Source organism: Physeter macrocephalus, chromosome 9, assembly GCF_002837175.3.
Source record: "Physeter macrocephalus isolate SW-GA chromosome 9, ASM283717v5, whole genome shotgun sequence".
Lineage (NCBI taxonomy): Eukaryota > Metazoa > Chordata > Mammalia > Artiodactyla > Physeteridae > Physeter > Physeter macrocephalus.
In genome coordinates, this window is record NC_041222.1 from 4,318,396 (window position 1) to 4,341,771 (window position 23,376).

Genomic DNA, 23,376 nt, shown 5'->3' on the forward strand with positions numbered 1-23,376 from the left:
AAAAAAAAAAAAAAAAAAAAAAAAATGCAATGGGAAATTCTAGAGAGTAGAAGGAGGTGATGCAGGGGCAGCTGCTTTTAATTATGAACCCTTTGCTACTATTTGAGTTTGAAGTCATTACTTTGAAAAAATACAATGCAAACTTTCTGCATATGTGTTCTACTTTGATAAAAGTTATATATATGTATATTATATATATGTATGTTATACATATACCTATATATATATATATGTGGGGATGAAGGGGAATGGACATTACTGACTCGTGCGTGGGTCACGTACACTGCGCCTGGTGCTCTTATCCTCACTACAACTCCCATTGTGCAGATGAGAAAACTGAGGCCCAGAGAGATGAAATAACTTGCCCTCAGGTCACACACTGGTAAGTGGCAGGGCTGGGGTTTGAGCCCAGGCCTCAGGCACCGCTGATTCTGTTGAGAGTCCCCCGGAGGGCTTGTTGGAATACAGACGGCGGCCTCAGCCCCAGAGCTCCTAGTCCTGAAGGTCTGAGGTGCGGCCTGAAAACCTGCACTTCGAACACGTCCCCACGTGGTAACGAGGCTGCTGGTCAGGACCCCACTTTGAGAACCCGTCCCCTCCCCGCCTCCTCCCCCTGCTGAGTTCAGTCTGTTCTTTCTCCACTGCCAAAGACCATCTGCAAAAAGGGGCCTGCTTGCAAAAGGGCCTGCCCCCAAACTGCGAGAAGCTTGACTTTGGGCTAAAAATGCCTTTTAAGACACTCTGATTGAAAGTAGACTCAATCAGTTATTTTTAAAAGACTAATGATGGAGCTGGAAAAGCATGCACTGGTCCCAACTTTGCATTACGTCCTCTCTTGGTTTCTGAGAAACCGCACATCCCCAGTTTCTTCCAGCGTCATCACTTAACCGCTAAGGGGGGGCAGAGCTCCGTTGCCCTCTGCGAGGCCCTGCCCTTCTCTGTCTGTACTGATGGAGTCTAGACCTGAAAGGTTCTAGCGGGCCAGGCCACAAGGGCCCTGCAGACCAAGGTGGGACTTTGAATTTCCTGCTGAGGAAGATGGGTGGCCCCTGGGAAGTTTCGAAGTGACACGGTCAGGGTGGCTGCCGCATTGACAGCAGGTGGCAGGGGCACATGAGAAAGAAAGTGGGGAGACCCATTAGGGGGCTAACTGTGCTGGTCCAGGCGAGGGCTGACAGTGGCTCGGACCAGATGGCAGTGGTGGAGGTGGTGAGGGATGATGAGGTTCTGAATAGAGTCTGGGGGTCATGCCTGTGGCTCTGTGGGCTGCCGATGGGGTGGATGTGGGTGTGAGGGTGAGTCAGGAGTCCTCATGAAAGAGGGACTCTAACAGCAGGCTGAGGGACTGGCCTTCCCCTCAAGGCCCGGGGTTTTCAAACATTTTACCCATAAAATTGCCTGGGGGCCTTGCCAGAAATGCAGGTTCCTGTTCCCGTCCCCTGGGGATTGTCTGTTGGTGATGAGGCCCTAGCTACTGCACTTGTAACTGCAGCTCTGGGGATTCGACCCACGAGGGTGATCAGGAAGCTTGGGAATGAACACTCCCTCTTGGCCATCTCTCGAAGGGCTCTTGAGGAGACGGCGCAGTAAACAAGTTAAGAGCATGGCCTTTGAGAAACATAGCACTGGGTAATCAAGAACCTTTGGGAATGCACAGAACAAGCTTTCTCCTCTGCAATCCCACAGCCCACCTCTCTTCCCCATCTTCACCTGCTTGGGCTGCCAAGTACCGTAACAAAACACCATAGCCGGGGTGGCTCAAACGACAGCTCTCACAGCTCTGGAGGCGGGAAGTCCGAGATCAGGGTGCCAGCATGGTTCGGTTCTGGTGAGGGCTCTCTTCCTGGCTTGCAGACAGCCGCCTTCTTGCTGTGCCTTCATATGGCAGAGAGAGAGAGCCAGCTCTCTGGTGTTTCTTCTTATAAGGACACCAGTCCTATTGGATCAGGGCCCCACCCTTATGACCTCATTTAACCTTAATTACTTCCTCAGAGGCCCCATCTCCAAATACAGTCAAACTGAGGGTCAGCGTTCCAACATATGAATTGGGGTTTAGTCCATAGCACCCTGGTCCGTAGCTTGGTTCTGCTGCAGTGCACCCAGTACTTGGGATGCTCACCTACCATTTACCAAGTCTCTGAGATTACTTGAGCTATTTAGGAAAGGTGTGAGAGACCCTACCCCTCTTCCCTACTCCTCCACCAGCCCTGCCAGAACACCCCTCACAGCTCTGATGCAGAGTTGGAAGCGTCTCTTTGGTAACATTGCTTCAGTGACCCATTACAGTAAAAGGGATGAAAGAAAACAGTAGCACTCCATATTCATTGAGCCCTCATTATGTGCAAGCCCTGGGCTAAGGGATGCCTTTGCGTTATTTAACTGAATGAATCTCTCAGAAATCTCATGAAGCAAGTGTTACCATCAACCCCGTTTCATATTCAAGAGACTTGTCAAAGTCATATAGCTGGTAAGGTGGCTGACCCTAGGACCATTCCCATAACTTCTTTACTCTGCTGCTGCTTCAAGAGCCTTCAAAGAGATGGCCTAGTCGGGGTGTTACTTCCAGTCACTTAGAAGGAAGAAACGATGCTGCCTTGCAGTGAATGAGGGAGGCCCCCCACCCCCCCAATCTCTGCTGGATGTCAGCAAGAAGGTGCAGTCCCCTCTGCCAGGCTTTGCAAACAGGCTTTCCCCACCTGCCCCCTGTGCCTGAAGATAAGCTGCTGAGTGTTTTTTGAAACTTCATTTGAGTTGATGGATCTCACAGGAGAAAGCAGCCTTCGAAACATTCCAGTGTAGCCATCCACTTGGCTCTCAAGGAGGCTGCCACCTGGATATTGGGATGCAGCCCCTGACAGACCGTGGCCTTATTCTGTCAATCAGCCTGGTGAGGGTGGGCCCACAGGCTCCTGGCCCCAAGCCTGCTCCCCTCCACGCCCAGGGAGGGGACCTTGCACGCAGGACTTAATGACAGTGCTGGTGGCTGCTCTCCGATAATCCCACCATCTACTCTGGGGCTTAAGGATGGAAACGAGAATAACACCTTCCGTGTGCAGAGCACTTGCCAATTTCCAAAGAATATCTGTTTTCTCGTCTGGTTCTCGGAGTAACGTTCAGAAGGGGACGTTATTACAAGGATTCCCCACTTATAGTTGAGACCCAGAAAGGCCGAGCGGCTTGTCAAGGTCCCCCTAAGTGGACGAGGCAGCATTTAAACCCTACCTGACTCTCAAACCCACGGTTCTCTTTCCGACACCGCGTTCTTTCTTAACATCTGACGTTTACGTATTATTTTATAGTTTATAGAGCACGTTTGCACATATGATATAATTAAATCCAAATCATTGTCTACAGCCAGGGATATTACCCCAGACTGAATATGAGATTTTTTTTTTTTTTCTTCTCAAAAATACCTGTGCTTCCTTGCTAGTAATTCTATTTCAAAAATTGGTGTGCTGGGCTAGGACAGCTACTCGCCGATTCCTTCTCTCGGCCTAACCTTTAAATCTCTTTCTCCTTACTCACCTGGAATAGATGTTTCTTTCTCACAGGGAAATTTTAAGCACATAAGTATACAAGATTCCTGGCTGGAATCGTTGATGGGAAATCAAGTTGAGTGACCTTGACCTGAATTAGTTTAGTGGTTCCTATCTGTGAAGTGGTATGTTCCCCACAAGCGCTATGTGACGGCTGCACCAGCTCTGAGGTGCTTAATCACAAGGACCTGTCTTCTCTCCATTTTGGGGATGCCTTGCAGGCTGTTCCTGATCTGCGGCTGCACGGTCCCTGCAGGCATTACCACGGTCCCCCCAGGCCTGGGGCTGGGGTCTCAAAGGGCTCCACTGCGGGAGATGAAACCTGGGCAGTTCCTGTGAGATGGCTTTTGGCTCTGTGGAGTGGTGACTGATGGGCTGGTCTCAGTTCCAGCTCTGCCACGTACTAGCTGTCTAGTCTTTCGGGAGCCGTTTCGCCTCTGGAGGGCTTGGTTTCTTCATCTGTAAAGAGTGGCTTTTACAAGGCACCACCCAGAAAAAGCCCAACACAGTGCTTAAAAAATACCAGTCATCTCCCCACTTTGATGTCTGCCCTCTCACCTCCCGCTGCCTGGAGTGCTATCATAACTGTGGTTTCATTTTCTTCTTTTATTGCAATAGCTGACAGCGTGTCTCCACACTAGGCTGTTGTGAGGCCGGGGAGTCTTCGCCCCCATCTCCAGCCATCACAGAGCAGGCTTTCAAAAAGCGTTTGTGGAAATCAATGAACCGATTGACTGGGATTACAGGGGCAAAAATCCTGCAAGGGGGGTTAGAGGACCTGGATTCTCACGTGATCCGTGCCCTCTGCACAGCGTGGCTTTGAGCCAGTCACTCCCCCTCTCTGGGACTCACTTTCCCCTTCTGTAAAATGGGCAGAGGACTGGACCGTTTCTCAGGATTCCAGAAGCATTAGGAGGGATGGTGGCTTCTGAATGTTTTAAAAATGATACTAATTAGAATCACAAACCACACATATTGAGGATGCTCTGCCCGCCAGGACTCACACTGTGCATTTTCTCCAAACGCACAACCCAGAGAGGCTGGTACTGCTAATGTTCACACTGTGCAGACGAGAGGAGTGACTTGCCACTTGCCCAAGGTCACACTTCCCGTGCCCAAGGTTGCACCGTTGGGAGTGGTGGCTCTGGGCCCCCCGCTGCTGCTCGACACCACCTCTCCCCAAACCAGATGGAAGCCTTTCAAGGCCCACAGAAGGCATGGCCTTGCCCCTGCCGCTCCCCATGGCTGGGGAACAGAAGTTGCACAGGCACAGTCATTGCATCTAAACATTACAGCAACAAGTCACCACCACTTTTGTCCTTGGCTAGATGGAAAAATTACTAAGTGTCAGGAATGAACCATAAATAGGCCTTAGAGAAAAATCATTGCCCCCAGATGCCCGCGGCACCCAAATAACAAACATGACCAAAGATGAAAGCGGCTATTCCATCATTTCATTAATCACAGGTCATGCCACTGGCCGCTGCAGAGTGGCTGGTAGGTCCCGCTCCAGTCCCAGCCAGTGCCACCCCTGATTCCACCATGACAAGGATGCAAGCTCCTGAGTCACCGTCTGGGGAGACAGGCTACAGGCCCGGTGACCACTTCCTGCACCTACTTTGTGCTATTCCAGACATTTCCTGTGGGATTAATGGCTCCAATGGACCTTCTGAGGTTCAACACTCAACCCTCAGCAAGTGGTCACAATCTCTCACTTGGAAAGGACTTCAGAGAGGTCACACAATCCAGGCCCTTACAGGATCAGAACACCACTCAGTAAGAAGAAGTAATAAGAGTAGCTGGCACGCAGCACACACGTTGTATGTATCAGGCACCGCGGTGAGCTCTTTCTAAGGCGCCTCTCACCTCATCCTCAAAACAGGTGCATTTCTGACCCCCATTTCACCCTTTGGTTTTTCACCTGTATTTAGGGACGTAGCGAAGCTTTGCTTTTGTCTTGGGCAGTTTATTAGTTGGACGCTACAGGCTTCTGGGGTTCAGGGAGGTAAAGACATTCACCCGGAGCCCCACATACTGGAGGTGGCGGTGGGGATGCGAGCCCAGCTCTGTGAATCTGCCCTCCTGGCCCCAGGTTCACTCAGAGAGGCAGGGAAGGAGCCACAAGTCACAGGTCAGCAGAAACAGCATGGTTTCTGGTACTGTCTCTCTGGCTTCCTGCAGTTTCCCCATGAGGTGCTGAGCTGAGCATGCCCGCCCTGACATTGCTGATGGTGGTCATCTAGCCCCTCACTTGGCCACTTCCAGTGATGGGGGTCTCATCACCTCCCCAGGAGGCCCATTCTCACTGTGTGCTCTCTGCCTCTGAGCTGAAATATGCAAAGCTTCCCCACTGACCCCACTTTTCCAGAGAGCAAACCTAACTCTTCTTCCCCACGATGGCCTTGCTCTGAGAGGATATGCAAGGCGGCAACCAGAGCAATTCACTTCCACAGGCTTTTGCTGACCACCCATCAGGTGGATGCAGAGACCTGCAAGCCCTCATCCCTCATCTGATGGAAGGCAGGTAGGAGTGGGGAGGGGAGAGAGAGGGCAGAACCACGAGTAGGTAGGGTTAAAAGGCAAAGGAAGAAGCAGATGGTTGCCTGGGAGAGGCAGGAATGCTGCAGAACCTAAGGGAAGAGCAGCAGGTGGGCTGGCATCGGTGTCCAGTGCCCCCAAGATCACCAGGGTCTCTCCTTCTCCTGAATCGCGCTCACTGGCCAGCAAATGCACCCGGTCTTGCGTTAAAAGGCTGCCTCGACATCGCATACATGAGTCACCTTTCTATCTCTGCTTCTTGCTAGCCAAACTTCCCAAAGGGATGCTGGCCCGGGCACTGTCTCCACAGCCTCCCCTCTGGCATCTCAGGTGGCTGTTCCCTACCTCGCCACCAAGCTGCTCTCACCAAATGGCTGGCCACCTTCCCTTCCCCTCTTCTTAGCTGGCTCTCTGCATTTGTCCACGTGGAAGCTCCCTCCCTGACTACTCTCTGCCCAGCTTTTCTCGGTCTCTCTAGGAACTCCCGGCTCAGGCTCTCCCGTCCTCTGCTGGCTTTGCTCTGCTCTCCTGGGTATTGGGGTCCTGCAGGGCTCTCCACCTGGGCTCAGTTTCTCCCTCTCCTCGTCATTCACTTCCTAGGCTTTAAATATCCTCTGAATCAATGCCATCGAATCGTTCTTTCCAGGCCCCACTGCTTTTTTGCCACTGGGGTGTCTCATTAGCATCTCAAAGAGCCTGTTAGAAATGGATCTCCGGGTCTTCCTTCCTTTCCCGATTCTGCTTTCCTGATGTCCTAACCATTTAAATAAGGTATATCTCCACCCTCCTAGTTGCTCCTGCCAGAAGTCTGAGAGCCACTGTTGAAACTCCTCTCCCACAGTCCCTGCCTCCCCACAACACCCCAAGAACTTTACAGCCTGCACCCACCCCCACCATCCCCCCAACCCCTGAGCCTGCAAGGCCATAGCTCCCCTGGACCCCCATGCAGCCTCCCACTGGTCTCCCCACTTCCAACACCGCATCCAGAGTGACCTTTTAGAAACACAAGTCAAGCCGCGTATTCCCCTGCTTTAAGCTCTTCAGAACAAATCTACATCCTTAACGTGCTGGGAGCACGCAGTAAGATCCAGGTAAGATCCAGCCCCTGCCTGCCTCTGCGGCTGGGCTGCCCCTCGAGCCGGCGAATCTCCCCCTCTGCTGGAACACCCTTTCCCTCAGCCTCTCCCTGGTTGCCACTTAGATCTCGGCTCCAGTGTTACTTTTCCTGACAGATCTCCCTGACCCACCTCCTAATATATATTAGGTCTTCTCTGCTATCCTTCTTAAAACTTAGTCATCTTATTTCCTATAACTCATCACAACATTTAATTACGTGTTTATTTCTGTATTTCTGAGTTTAATGTCTGCCTGTCTCTGCTACCGTGCTGTCCACAGCATGGGGCCTGGGGGGGGGTTTGTCTATCCTATTGGTCACTGCGCCTGCCGTCACCACCCATGCCCGGCAGGTGGTAGGTGCTCACAGGCCATTAGTTGACTAACTGAATGAAATCTATAGGCATAAAGATACGGAAGCCACAGATGAATGGATAAAGAAGATGTGGTATACATATTTACAATGGAATATTACTCAGCCATAAAAAAGTGAAATGTTGCCATTTGCAGCAACATGGATGGACTTGGAGGGCATTATGCTAAGTGAAATAAGTCAGACCGAGCAAGACAAATACTGCATGATATCACTTACCTGGGGAATCTAAAAAATGCATCGAATTAGTGAATACAGTATAAGAAAAAAGGAGCAGACTCACAGATACAGAGAACAAACTAGTAGTCACCAGTGGGGGCAGGGCAGGGAGGCAATACAGGGATGGGGGAGTAGGAGGTACAAACTATGGGGTGTAAGATAGGCTCAAGGGTGGATTGTACAACATGGGGAACATATCCAATTTTGAAATAACTGCAAATGAAAAGTAATCTTTAAAATTGTAAAAATTGTTTAATTTAAAAATTTTAATTAAAAAAAGAAAAGAAATCTATAGGCGTAGCACATGATACACAGTAGGTGTTTGGTAAATGTCAGTCTTCTCCTCCCTTCCCACTGCTTGGGTCACTGACGTTATGAGCGTGCTTTTAGCATCCACTTACCGCAGAAGGAACCCAGGCTTTACATCACACGTGTCAAATCCACGGTCTGTCTCTTGCGTGGTGCTAGGTGACTTTGGCTCATTCACTTCACTTCTGGGAGCCTCATTTTCGACCTACCCTGTGTGGCTCTTAGATGGGTTCAGTGAGAGAATTTAGATGTAAGGGGCCTGGCCTGGCACATGGAAGAAACCCCATAAATCTGAGCTTCTTTTTCTTTCCTTCTTCCTTCCTTCCTTTCTTTCTTTCTCTCTCCCTCCCTCCCTCCCTCCATCCTTCCCTCCCTCCCTCCCTGCCTTCCTTTCTCTCTCTCTCTCTCTCTCTCTCTCTCTCTTTCTTTCTTTTTTTGGCCGCACCGCGCACCGTGCGGGATCTTAGTCCCCACACCGGGGATTGAACCCGGGCCACAGCAGTGAAAGGGCTGAGTCCTAACCACTGGACCACCAGGCAATTCCCAAGAGCTTCTTTCTTTATTATCTTTAGGTACTCAGAGAGGCCATCCCTGGCAGATAAACAGTCTGCTGCCCTGGAGGGCCGAGGCTCAGAATCTTCATCCCATTGTAGTTGTTCTTTGTTTCCAGAAAATAGGCAATTTGGGGGAAGTTAGGCTGCCCTAACTCACCCACCAAATGCAGCCCTCCTCCCTGCTCTCCATATTTGCCCTCCAGTTAACTGGCTGTACCTTCTAAAAGACCAGAGTCAGGAGCCTTGGGGGTGGGGGGGGTGCCTGTCCTCAAGAAGAGGCCCCTTTGAGGAGCTCTGAGGAACCGGCCTGTCACTTGGAGAGGTGATGGGAGGCAGATGAGTGTCAAAAATAAGACAGAGAAGTGGGTTTCAACTTGACTTATATTAAGAATGTCACTTTAGAGCACAAATGAGAGAGAAGAGAAATGCTCTTTTATGTGGGAGTTTATTTTTGTCACTTTGTCAGAGAGAAATTGCAGCCCTGAGGGCACTGGAGCTGTACAGAATTACCCAAAACATTAACATGCAAATTGCCTTCTTTAGAGAAGGTAATTTTATTAGTGCACGAAAATATTTCTGTCACTGTACTCACGCTTGGGAACGGTGCCGTTTGGGGCCCAGTTGGGGCCACCGCAAATGGAGAATTAGGGAGAGTCCTGAACTTGGTTAGGATTCTATTACCTCCTCTTCTTGAGACCATGCCTAGGACACGCTGCAGCGTTGCAGCTGGTTACCGTGGGTGTACCTACCTAGTGTAGATGGCAAGTGACTTGTCCAAGATCATACAGCATCCATGGCAGAAGAGGCAGAGCTGAGGTCGGGTGCCCCGTGTTTTAGGTAACCAGGCGGTTAACAGGGGATCATTAGGGGTCTTGGAAGTAGCCACTCTGAGAATAAGAAGCGGCGACATTCCATCCAAGCCCTCATTCATTTATTCACTCACTCATTCGTTCACCAAGGTTTCACTGTGCTAGGCCCTGGGCCCCCAGATATGAATCAGGCACGGGCACCAGCACGCCCGGGGGCAGGTGGGAAGGGGACACAGACAGACACAAACACTTATAATCCAGTAAGGTAAGACCTGCTGGGGGGGTGTGCCTAGAACCAACAACACAGAAGAGAGTGTGACTGGCAGGGCGAGGGGCCTGGACGCTTCACGAAGGAGGGTCTTGCACGTGGGCCTTGCCCAGGCAGTCAGCGAAGGGGGTTACAGGCAGGGAGGTAAGCACAAGCAGAGGCACGGAAGGAAGCACGTTGGTCTGGTCCATGTGGAGTAGCTGCGTGTGTAGCTGCTGCACAGGGTGTGTGGGAGGAGAGCGGGTCTGGCATGGGGGGCCGGGGTTGCAGAGGACGGAGAGGAGGTTGGCCGGGCCCATCTCACAGGCTGAAGAGCTCAGATTTTATCCTGCAGGTGGCAAGCATCCCTGCCAGGCCTGTTCAGAACAGAACCACGTTCCCTTGAGACTTCAGGGGGGAGGGGGTTCCCCAGGCCCTGGAGTGCCAAAATGACAGAAGGTTGCATGAGGCTGAGCTTATATAAGGCTTGCTTCTCCCTCCAGACGTGATCAGCGGGGAAGTGTGGGCAGAGACAGCCACCTGCTACCAAGAAGAAAGCGCCTCAGTCATGTAAGGTCTCGCCGAACACTTCGGGAGCGCACCTTTCCCAGGAGGCTGCTATCCCTCACCCTGAGTTGACTGGCAGCTACATCATATGACCGTGGTGGGGCTCGGGTAAGTGCTTCCACCGCCCCAGGAGCTGTCTTTTAGGAATGCTGAAGGGAAAATGTGGCCATTTCAAGCACGCAGAGAGCTACTGTGGAGATTCTGAGCCGGCACACTCCACCTCAGGGTTTCTCAACCTTGACGCTTTTCAGATTTGGGGCCAGAAAATTCCATGTTGGCGGAGGGGGGAGTGTCCTATGCATTCCAGGATGTTTAAAGCATCCCTGACCTCTACCCACTAGATGCCAATAGCAACATCCTTCTTTCCTTCCCCAGTTGTGACAACAAAAAATGTCTCCAGGCATGCCCAAATGTCCCCGGGGGAAAGCGGGGGGATCACCTCCAGCTGAGAACCACTGGTCTATCCAGACCTCAGGGAAGACTGATGGAGGTCAAGGATGCCTGACCACTAGAAGTCTCCTAAGTCTGGCGGTGAGATGCAGAGCACCCCAAGGGCATGGTATCTGCCTTCTCCCCTCTCCCATGGGGCAAAGGATGGAGCAGGGTGCAGGTTTTATCACGTGACTGTGCACTGACTATTTCAAAAAGAAATGTGTCTAAATTACTCCTACAAAGACCTAAGAAAGGGAGCAAAGTGAGGAGGTAGAAAGCCAATGGAGAGCAGCTAGTTCAGGGTCTCAGTGTTCCTCATCTGTAAAGCAAGGGGGTTGAATAGATGATCTCTAAGGCCCCTCTAGTTTTAAAGGCTATGATTCCACACCAGTAAGATGAGCACACTTTAAAGGATGCTACCAGTGAATATTGAAGTTGGCCCCAAGTGAGAGATGATAGACTCTGGGCTGGATAAGGTTTCATCTTGGGTTACTTTTCTTGCTTAGAGAGAGAGAACTGATTAAGTGGCTCATGAGGTTCTCACTTGACTCTCAGGTTAAATGATTAAGCCCAGATTTCACCAGGAATTCCATGGAAAATCTCTGAAAGGGCCTGTATGGTAAACACTTTTGGAATGCTTGTGATTGGTACAGTTTCTCAAAGACCACTGGAGTCTGAAGACAGAATTTTGGCTCTACCACCCATCAGCTGGGTGACCCTGGGCACATTACTTAACCTCTCTGAGCTTCATCTCTCTTCTCTGTAGCCAGGTTGGTGTGAAAAGTGCAAATGCATAAAGAGGACTTCCAGTTTCAGCTCTGACACATAAAGAGCTTGGAAGTCATCACTCCCATCCTCACAATAAGAAAAAAAGATGAGCAAACTGGAAATCGATGGTTTTTCTCACATCCGTCAGAGACATAAGGTCACAGGGCAAACTGTCACCCTAAAAACTGGACAGACAAGTGAATGTGGAGAATCCCAGCTGAGATCAGCTTACTGGGAGCAGAAGTTGCTAGAGCCAGTAACTGGTAGGAACACTTAATTGGTGATTCAAGAATTGCTGGAGGCTGACTATGGACTAGATTGAGAGTTAGAAATTCCTGGGGGCTCAGTTTTAGGGGGTCCCCCACACTTTACCACCAGAACCCAACCAGGTTCTAAAAGTGACTACACGAGAAAAATCCCTCTTGCTTCAGGCAGGGATGAGGGGAAGGTAATCATTTTGAAATATGCCCAGAGTGTTCTCCATAACAAAGGCCTGCCCTCAAGGGGAACTGCTTTACCAGAGGCTTATCTGACCTGAGGGAAGGGCAATTAGACAGCTCCAGCCTCTCTCTTCCTGGAAAGACAACTCCAGGCTCTCTCTTCCTTCTTTCTCACATAAGGAAAGAAAAAAAAAAAGGCTAAGAAATACTTCTGAACATCACAGTATAAGTACTCAAGCCCACTAAGAAACTGAGATTTAACCATAAGATTATCAAATGCTTTCTCTCCCCAGCAAATTACCACCACATCAACAGGGCTCCAATATTACAACGGTGGATACAACCGAGAGCTGCGAAACAATTTAAGAAGGATTGTTTAAGGAAACCCAAAGACAATTGGGGGTTGAAAATAAAACCAAGGAAACTGAAGCCTCTGGTACCTACAGCTGCAGCAAACATTAAATACAGCCCAGCTCCCAGCCAGGTTAACATAAAACCTTACACTTAAAGCCTGATTGCCTCAGTTCTTAGTACCTGATATATCATGTCCAGCTTTCAACCCAAAATTACAAGACCTGCTAAAAGATGAGAAAAAACCATGGTCTGAAGAGACAAAGTAAGCATCAAAATCAGACTCAGATATGAAACAGATGTTGGAATTATCTGACAGAGAATTAAAAATAATGATGATTGGGGCTTCCCTGGTGGCGCAGTGGTTGAGAATCTGCCTGCTAATGCAGGGGACACAGGTTCGAGCCCTGCTCTGGGAAGATCCCACATGCCGCGGAGCAGCTAGGCCCGTGAGCCACAACTACTGAGCCTGCGCGTCTGGAGCCTGTGCTCCGCAACAAGAGAGGCCGTGATAGTGAGAGGCCCGCGCACCGCGATGAAGAGTGGCCCCCGCTCGCCGCAACTAGAGAGAGCCCTCGCGCAGAAACGAAGACCCAACACAGCCAAAAATAAATAAATAAACAAATGTGGGGTTTAAAAAAATAATAATAATGACGATGATTAATATACTAAGGGCTCTGATGGAAAAAGTAGGCAACATTCAAGAACAGATGGGCAATGTAAGGAGAGAGATGGATACTCTAAGAAAGAATCAAAAGGAAATGCTAGAAATTAAAAACACCGTAACAGAAATGAAGAAAGCTCTCAATGGGCTCAGAAATAGACTAGACATAGCTAAGGAAAGAATCAGCGAGCCTGAAGATATGTCAATAGAAATGTCACAAACTTGAAACTGAGCAGGACCCTGTGGGGCCCCTGGGCATGGAAGCATTTCTGTCCCCTATTTCTTGTTTGTAGGGAATAGACTCCATGACCTTCCCTGCATCCCAAAGGGCAGATTCAAACAGTTGTTAATCAGGGAAGGAGGGGATGCAGAGACAAGGGAGGAGCAGCCAAGAAACAATAGGATAGCCTTGGGGCAGGGTCCTCATTCTGCCTCAAGGGATACACATAAAAATATATTTAAGCTCTTCTGCAGAACTAAAACCCCCACCAAATGGAAGATGCTAACTACTTGATGAAGCTTTCTTCAGAGACGATCAGGAGACCACCTGAGGCCAGATTAAAGGAATCACAGAAGCTCATCAGGAAATCACCTGAGGCCAGATTAAAGGAATACAGGCCCTGTACACACACAGATCCTTATCAGCAACGCTGCCTTTGAACTATTGCTATAAAACTCCTCACCAAATTCCCCTGGGTTGGGACACACAGTTTTACAGGGCAAAAGCCCACCGTATCTCCCTTTCCCTGGCAAAACAATAAAGCTATTCTTTTCTACTTCATCCAAAACTCTTGTCTCCAAGATTTGGTTCAGCACCAGTGCACAGAGGTCGAGCTTTCAGCACCAAACTGAAATGAGAAGAGAAAAATGAATGAAAAAAAAAAAAACAAACCTGAGGGACTACTCTGGTGGCACAGTGGTTAAGAATCTGCCTGCCAATGCAGGGCACACGGGTTCAAGCCCTGGTCTGGGAAGATCCCACATGCCACGGAGCAACAAAGCCCGTGCACCACAACTGCTGAGCCTGCGCTCTAAAGCCCGCGAGCCACAACTAGAGCCCGTGTGCCACAACTACTGAAGCCTGCGTGCCTAGAGCCCGCGCTCTGCAGCAAGAGAAGCCACCGCAATGAGAAGCCCACGCACTGCAATGAAGAGTAGCCCCCGCCCACCGCAACTAGAGAAAGCCCGCGCACAGCAACGAGGACCCCATGCAGCCAAAAATAAATAAACAAATAAATAAAATAAAATAAAATAAAAATACAAAAACCCCCTGAATGTCCAGGAACAGTATCTTTGGACAACCTAGAAGAAGTGGATAAATTCATAGAAACAAACAGCCTACCAAGACTTAGTCAAGATGAAATAGATAATCTGAACAGACCAATTACTAGTAGGGAGATTGAATCAGTATTCAAAAACCTTCCAACAAACAAAAGTCCAGGACCAGACGGCTTCACAGGCAAATTCTATCAAACATTTAGGGAGAGCTAACAGCTTCTCAAAGTCTTCCAAAAAATAGGAGATGAGGGAACTCTTCCAAACTCATTTTATGAGGCCAGTGTTATCCCGATACCAAAATCAGACAAGGATGCCACAAGAAAAAAAAAAACTATAGGCCAATACCCCTGATGAACATAGATGCAAAAATCCTCAACAAAATATTAGCAAGCTGAATTCAACAATACATTAAAAGGATCATACACTATGATCAAGTGAGATTTATTCCAGGAATACAAAGGATGGTTCACCATCTGCAAATCGGTCAATGTTGTATACCACATTAATAAAATGAAGGATAAAAATCATATGATTATCTCAATAGACGCAGAAAAAGCATTTGACAAAGTGCAACATCCATTTATGATAAAAGAAACTCTCAACAAATCAGGTATAGAGAGAAGATACCTCAACAGAATAAAGGTCATATATGACAAGCCCTCAGCTAACATCATAGTCAATGGTGAGAAGCTGAAAGCTTTTCCTCTAAGGCCAGGAGCAAGACAAAGATGTCCACTCTTACCAATTTAATTCAACATAGTATTGGAAGTCCTATCCTGAGCAATTAGGCAAGAAAAAGAAATAAAAGGAATCAAAATTGGAAAGGAAAAAGTAAAATTGTCATTATTTGCAGCTGACATGATATTATATATGGAAAACCCTAAAGACTCCATCAAAAAACTGCTAGAACTAATAAACGAATTCAGTTAAGTTACAGGATACAAAACCAATACACAACAATCTGTTGCTTTCTATACACTAATAACAAACTATCAGAAAGAGAAATTAAGAAAACAATCCCATTTACAATTGCATCAAAAAGAATAAAATACTCAGGAATAAATTTAACCAAGGAGTTGAAAGATCTGTATATTGAAAACTGTAGGGTATCAGTGAAAGAAATTGAAGACAAATGAATGCAAAAATATCCTGTACTCATGGATTGGAATAATTAATATTGTTAAAATGTCCATACTACCCAAAGCAATATACAGATTCAATGCAATTTGTATCAAAATCCCAATGATATTTTCCACAGAAATAGAACAAACAATCCTAAAATTTGTATGGAAGCAAAAAAGACTCTAAATAGCCAAAGCAATCTTGAGAAAGAAGAACAAAGCTGTGGGCATCACACTTCCTGATTTCAAACTATATTACAAAGCTATAGTCGTGAAAACTGTATGGTGTTGGGATAAAAACAGACACATAGATCAACGGAACAGAAGAGAGAGTCCAGAAATAAACCCATACATATATGGTCAATTAATTTACAACAAAAGAGTAGAGAATATACAATGGGGAAAGGACAGTTTCTTCAAGAAATGGTGTTGGGAAAATTGGACAGCCACATGCAAAAGAATGAAACTGGACCCCCATCTAACACCATACACAAAAACTAATTCAAAATGAATTAAAGACTCAAAACTAAGACCTGAAACCATTAAACTCCTAGAAGAAAACATAGGTGGTAAGCTCCTTGATATAGGTCTTGGCTATAGCTTTTTAATCTGACACCAAAAGCAGAAATGAACATCAAATTAAAAAGTTTCCTTTGCACAGCAAAGAAAACCACCAACAAAATGAAAAGGCAACCTACTGAACGGGAGGAAATAACTTCAAATTATATATCTGGTAAGGGGCTAATATTCAAAGCATATAAAGAACTCATACAACTCAATGGCAAAAAGTTCCAAACAATCTGATTTAAAAATGGGCAGAAGATCTGAATAGACATTTGTCCAAAGAAGCCAACAGGTATCTGAAAAGATGTGCAACATCATTAATCATCAGGGAAATGCAAATCAAAACCACAATGAGACAGCACCTCATGCCTATTAGAATGGCTATTATCAAATAGATAAGAAATAATGAGTGCTGGCAAGAATATGGAGAAAAGGGAATCCTTGTGCCCTGTTGGTGGGAATGTAAAATGGTGCAGCCATTGTGGAAAACAGTATGGAGGCTCCATAAAAGATTAAAAATAGAACTATAATACGATCCAGCAATTCCACTTCTGGGTATTTATCTGTAGAAAATGAAAACATTAACTCAAAAAGATATACGCACTCCCATGTTCATTACAGCATTATTTACAATAGCCAAGATATGGACACAACCTAAGTGTCCACTGATGGGTGACTGGATAAAGACACTGTAATATGACTATTATTCAGCAATAAAAGAGAATGAAATTGTACCATTTGCAACAACATGGATGGAGCTCAAGGGCATTATGCTAAGTGAAATAAGACAGAACAGAGAAAGACAAATACTGTGCATCTCTCTTATATATGGAATCTAAAACAAAAACAAAAAACAAATTTAAAAAACCAACCCAAGTTCATAGATAGCAGAGAACAAATTGGTGGTTGCCAAAGGTGGGGCGTGGAGGGGGGAGAAATGGGTGAACTGTTTTTGTTTTTTAGTATAAATAAATTGAATTTTTTAAAAAAGAATAAAGTAAAGGAGAATGTCTTGGAACAGTGGGACAATACAAAAGGCTTGAAATACAATGGGAATACCAGAAGGAGAAAAAAGAAAGGAACAGAAGAGATATTTGAAGTAATAATGGCTGAGCATTTTCCAAAATTAATGAGACATCCAAACCACAGATCCAAGAAGCTCAGAGAATGACAAGCAGGAGAAATACCAAAAAATTAACACCTATACATATCATATTCGAACTGTAGAAAACCAGAGACAGAGAAAACCTTGACAGACGCCAGAGGGGAAAAACACCTTACCTACAGAGGAATAAGAAAAAAATTACATCAGCATCTCATCAGAAACCATGCAAGAAGAGAGAGGAGTGAAATATCTTAAATGTTGAAAGAAAAATCCCATAAACCTAGAATTCTGTATCCAGAGAAATTATCCTTCAAAGGTGAAGGAGAAATACTTTCTCAAACAAAAACTGAAGGAATTTGTTGCCCATAGACTTGCCTTGCAAGCAATGTTCAAAGAAGCTCTTCAGAGAGAAAGAAAATGATCTAGGTCAGAAACTCAGATCTACATAAAGAAAAGAAGAGCATCAGAAAAGGAATAAATGAAGGTAAAATAAATCTTTTTTATTTTTCTTATTCTTAACTGATCTAACAGATAACTGTTTGTTCAAAGTAATAATAGCAACAATGTGTTGGGTGATTATAGCTTAGGAATAAGTGAAATGAGTAACAGCAAAGTTATTAGGGAAGGGGGGAGGAATTGGGAGTACTCTTTTACAAGGAACTTGCACTCTCTGGGAAGTTGTATAGCACTATTTGAAAATGGGCTTATTAGCTGAAAAAGTACACTGCAAACTCTAGGACAACCACTAATTTTTAAAGAAGAAGTATAACTGATATATTAAGAGAGAAAATGAAATCATATAAAATGCTCAATTAAAACCAGAGAAGGCAGAAAAAGAGGGGAAGATAAAAAAGAAACAAAGAACAAGGGAAATAAATGGAAAGCAGTTACTAACGTGGTAAATAGTAATCCAGCTATAGCGATAATCACTTTAAGTGTGAATGGTTTAAATATATTAATTAAAAGACAGAGATTGTTAGAGTGGATTTAAAAAAGCAAAATCCAACTATATATTGTTTACGAGAAACCCTCTTTAAACATAAAGACATAGCTAAAAAGTAAAGGGATGGAGAAAGATATATCATGCTAACACCAACTAAAAAAAAAAAAAAAAGCTGGAGTAGCTATATTAATTTCAGACAACGCAGACTGCAGAACAAAGAAAACTATCAGGGATAAAGGTGGGCATTATTTAATGATAAAGGGGTCAATTCTCCAAGAAGACAACAATCCTTATCATGTATGTAGCTAAAAACAGAGTGTCAAAATATGTGAGGTAAAACAGATAGAACTGCAAGGGAAAATAGACAAATCCACTATTATAGTTGGAGATTTCAACACCCCTCTATAAGTAATTGACAGATCCAGCAGGCAGAAAATTGGTAAGGATGTAGTTGAACTGAAGAGCACCATCAATCAACTGGATCTAATTGACAGGTATAAAATACCTTATTCAACAAGAGCAGAATACACATTATTTTCAGTTCACACAGAACATTTACCAAGATAGACTATATTCTCAGCCATAAAACATAACCTAACAAATTTAAAAGAATAGAAATCAGGCAAAGTATGCTCTCATACCACAATGAAATTAAACTAAAGATCAACAACAGAAAGACAGCTGAAAATTCTCCACATATTTGGAGATTAAATCGCACATGTCTAAACAATACATGGGTCAAAAAATAAGTCTCAAGAGAAATTTAAAAATATTTTTAACTAAGTGAAAATGAAAATAGAACTTACTGAATTTTATGGGATGCAGTGAAAGTAGTGCTTAGAAGGACACTTAGAGCCTTGAATGCATATATTAAACAAAATGAAAGATCTTAAATCAATTATCTAAACTCCCATCTTAGGAAACTAGAAAAAGAAGAGCAAATTAAATCCAAAGTAAGCAGAAGAAAAGAAATAACAAAAACTAGAGCACAAATCAGTGAAATTAAAAACAGGAAAGCACTAAAGAAAATCAATTAAGCCAAAAGCTGGTTCTATAAAAAGATCAATGAAACTGATAAACCTCTAGCCAGGCTAAGCAAGAAAAAAAGAGAGAAAATTACTAGACTACTAATTAGTAATTAAAATTACTAATATAAGAAATGAAAGGGGGTTATCACTACTGATCCCATAGACATTAAAAGGATAATAAAGGAATATTATGAATAACTTTGTGTCCACAAATTTGATAACTTAGATGAAATGGACCAATTTCTCTTTTTTTAAAATTAATTAATTGATTTATTTTTGGCTGTGTTGGGTCTTCATTGCTGCGGGTGGGCTTTCTCTAAGTTGCGGCGAGTGGGGGCTGCTCTCTGTTGTGGTGCGCGGGCTTCTCACTGTGGTGGCTTCTCTCGTTGTGGAGCAGGGGCTCTAGGCATGTGGGCTCAGTAGTTGTGGCTCGCGGGCTCTAGAGCAGAGGCTCAGTAGTTGTGGCACACGGGCTTAGTTGCTCCGCGGCATGTGGTATCTTCCCAGACCAGGGCTTGAACCCATGTCCCCTGCGTTGGCAGGTGGATTCTTAACCACTGTGCCACCAGGGAAGTCCTGGACCAATTTCTAGAAAGACACAATTCAACAAAGCTCACACAAAGAGAAACAGCTAATCTGAATAGGCTTATATCTATTAAAGAAATTAAATCAATAACTAATAACCTTCTAAAAAAGAAAGCAATAGGCCCTGATGGTTTCACTGATAAATTCTACTAAACATTTAAGAAAGAAATGATGCCAATTCTCTACAATCTCTTACAGAATATAGAAGCAGAGAGAATATGTTCTAACTCATTTTATGAGGTCAACATTACCCCAATACTAGATAATGGCATTACTAGAAAGGTAAAACTATGGACCAATATCTCTCATAAACATAGATGCAAAAATCCTCAACAAAATATTAGCAAGTGGAATCCAATAATGTATAAGAAGAATTATACACCACAACCAATGAGATTTATTCCATATATGCAAGGCTGCCTCAACATTCAAAAATCAATTAATGTAATCTATCACATCAATAGGCTAAAGAAGAAAAATCATATGATCATGTCAATAGGTGCAGGAAAGGCATTTGACAAAATCCAACACTCATTCATGACAAAAAAGAAAAAAGAAAAAAAAACCCCTAAAACTCTGTGCAAGCTAGGAACAGAGGGGAACTTTGTCCATTTGATGGCAAATAGCTACAAAAACCCTACAGCTAACTTCATATTTAATGCTGAGAAAATAGGTGCTTTCCACCTAATATTGGGAACAGGACAAGGATGTCCCCTCTCGCCACTCCTGTTCAACATTGCACTGGGAGTCTTAGTTAATTCAATAAGACAAGACAAAACAAGACAAGAAGAGAAAAGAAAAGGTATACCAAAAGATTGGAAAGGTAGAAATAAAATTGCCTTTATTCTCAAATGACACGGCTGTCAATGTAGAAAATCCCAAATAAATTGACAAACTTCTGGAACTAAGGGATTATAGCGACATTGTAGGGTACAAGGTTATTATATAATAGTCAACTGCTTTCCCATACTCCAGCAATGAACACTTGGAATTTTAAATTAAAAACACAACATCATTTATATTAGCACCCAAGTAAAGTAAAATAAAATAAAATACTTAGGTATAAATCTAACAGAACATATGGAAGATACATATGAAGAAAACTAAGAAACCTGAACGACAAAAATAAAAGATCTAAATAAATGGAGAGATATTTCATGTTCGTGAATAGGAAGACTCAATATTGTTAAGATGGTAGTTCTTCCCAACTCAATCTATAGATTCAACACAATCCACATTAAAATCCCAGCAAGTTATTTGGTGAATATTGACCAGCTGATTCTAAAATTTATATGGGAAAGGCAAAAGCCCAGAATAGCCAACACAATCCTAAAGAAGAAGAACATAGAGGACTGACACTACCCAACTTCAAAACTTACTATAGTTACAGTAATCAAAACAACACAGTATTAGTGAAAGAACAGACAACTAGATCAGTGGAACAGAATACAGCGCCCAGAAATAGACTCACACAAATATAATCAACTGATCTTTGACAAAGGAACAAAGGAAATTCAATGGAGAAAGGACAGTCTTTTCAACAAATGGTGTTGGAACAAGTGGACATCCATATTTAAAAGAAAGAAAAAAAAAGAATCTAGACACAGACCTTGCACCTTTCACAAAAATTAACCCAAAATGGATCATAGACATAAATGTAAAGTGCAAAACTATACAAGTTTTGGAAGATAACAGGAGAAAATCTAGGGGACCTTGGATTTGGCTATGAAGTTTTAGACACAACAACAAAAGCAAAACCCCTGAAAGAAAAAATTGATGTTAGACCTTATTAAAATTAAAAATTTCTGCTCTGTACAGACACTGTTAAGAGAATGAAAAGATAAGCCACATAAACTGGGAGAAAATATTTGCAAAAGACATATTTGATACAAGACTTGTAACCAAAATACACAAAGAACGCTTAAAACTCAACAATAAGAAAAAAAAAGTGGGCAAAGATCTGGACACCTCATCAAAGAAGATATACAAATGGCAAATAAGCATATGAAAAGATGCTCAACATCATATGTCTTTAGGAAATTGCAAATTAAAACAATGTGGTATACCACTACACACCTATTACAACGGCTAAATTAAAAAAACTGACAATACTAAGTGTTGTCAAGGATGTGGAGCAACCGGAACTCTCATTCATTGCTGGTGGGAGTGTGAAATGGTACAGCCATTTTGAAAGACAGGTTGGCAGTTTCTTAAAAAGCTAAACGTAGTCTTACCATATGATCCAGCAATCACATTCCTAGGTATCTGCCCATTTTGAAAACGTATGTCCACACAAAAAATACTGCACACAAATGTTTATAGCAGCTTTATTCATAATTGTCAAAAATTGTACGCAACAAAGATGTCCTTAAATAGGTGAATGGATTAACAAACTGTGGCATATCCATTCAATGGACTTTTACTCACAGAAAAAAAGAAATGAGCTATCAAGCCACAAAAAGACATGGAGGACCTTTAAATGCACATTGCTAAGTGAAAGAAGCCAGTACTGAAAAGGCTACATACTGTACGATTCCAACGATATGACATTCAGAAAAAGGCAAAACTATGAAGAGAGTAAAAAGATCAGTGGATGCCAGGGATTCAGGGTGGGGGAGGATGAATAGGTGGGACACAGGGGATTTTTAGGGCATTGAAAACATTCTGTATGGTACTGTACTGGATACATTACATTATGCAGTTGTCAAAACACATAGGATGTACAACACAGAGTGAACTTTAAACTGTGGACTTTAATTAATAATAATATATTAATATTTGTTTATTAACTGACAAATGTATACTAATGCAAGATACTATAGAGGAAAGAGTATGTGTTTGGGGAGTATATGGGAATTCTCTGTACTATCTGCTCAATTTTTCTGTAAATCTAAAACTGTTTCAAAGGGGTTTCCCTGGTGGCTCAGTGGTTAAGAATCCGCTGCTAATGTAGGCAGAAGAAGTAAGCCCGCGAGCCACAACTACTGAGCCCATGTGCCACAACTACTGAAGCCCGCGCACCTAGAGCCTGTGCTCTTCAACCAGAGAAGGCCCTGCTCGCCACAACTAGAGAAAGCCCGTGTACAGCAATGAAGACCCAACACAGCCCAAGATAAATAAATAAATAAATTTATTTTTAAAAAAAACTTTTCCAAAAAAATTCTCTATTAATTTTTTAAAATCCATAAATGTAGCTCATATTTGTGTCAATCACCAGGAGTCACATTAAGGGGCAGCATGTTGGAGAAGATTTAGTTAGAAGACGTGGGTCCTTGTCCAAGCACTGCTGTTTACTATCGAGGTGCCTTTGGAGGTGGCCCCAACCGGTCTAATTCTCATTTCCTCAACTCTAAATAGCGGTGCTGTGAGGAGTGTCAAGTGCAGAGCTTTGTAGCAGTAAAGCCTGTGTGACCCTGTATCCTGACTCCTTGGTAGTAGAGGAGCAGATGGGGGGAGGGGTTGCGGAGGATGTGTCTGTCATTGGTCACGTCTCCCTGATGGTCTTACCAAACACAGCTCCGCCCACCTTATGGATGCCTCAGCCTGGGGATATTTGGGGATTGGCAGTAGTCCTTCCATCTTTACTCATTAGTGTTGTCACTTCCTGAGGCTGCACAAGATGGAGGCTAAAGACCGGTTCCTGCTCTGTCCCTGACCCCTCTTTACCACTCTGAGCCTCGGTTTCCTCCTCCCTGAGTGGGGTCGTGGGAACAAGACCACGCTCAGGGCGAGTGTGAGCTTTCAGTGCACAAGTGGATTGGAAGACTCTTTTGTAATCTGAAAGCACGCACACATGTCAAGAATGACAATGGTGGTTAAAACAAAGTAAAAG

General features: G+C 44.4%; 1 protein-coding gene across 16 annotated transcripts in view; it reads right to left on the reverse strand.

Annotated features, from left to right (window-relative positions):
- TTLL11 (tubulin tyrosine ligase like 11) overlaps positions 1–23,376 on the reverse strand; it is a 197,239-nt gene that overhangs the window by 26,215 nt on the left and 147,648 nt on the right. Inside the window, exon 9 of one of the 16 annotated variants that reach the window (XM_055086991.1) lies at positions 19,185–19,547. The exons of the other annotated variants lie outside the window; for them this stretch is intronic. Within the exon in view, the coding sequence (XP_054942966.1) occupies positions 19,510–19,547 (38 nt within the window). The 3' untranslated portion in view covers positions 19,185–19,509. Of the gene's footprint in view, positions 1–19,184; positions 19,548–23,376 lie in introns of those variants that run through there. 16 annotated transcript variants of the gene reach the window in all.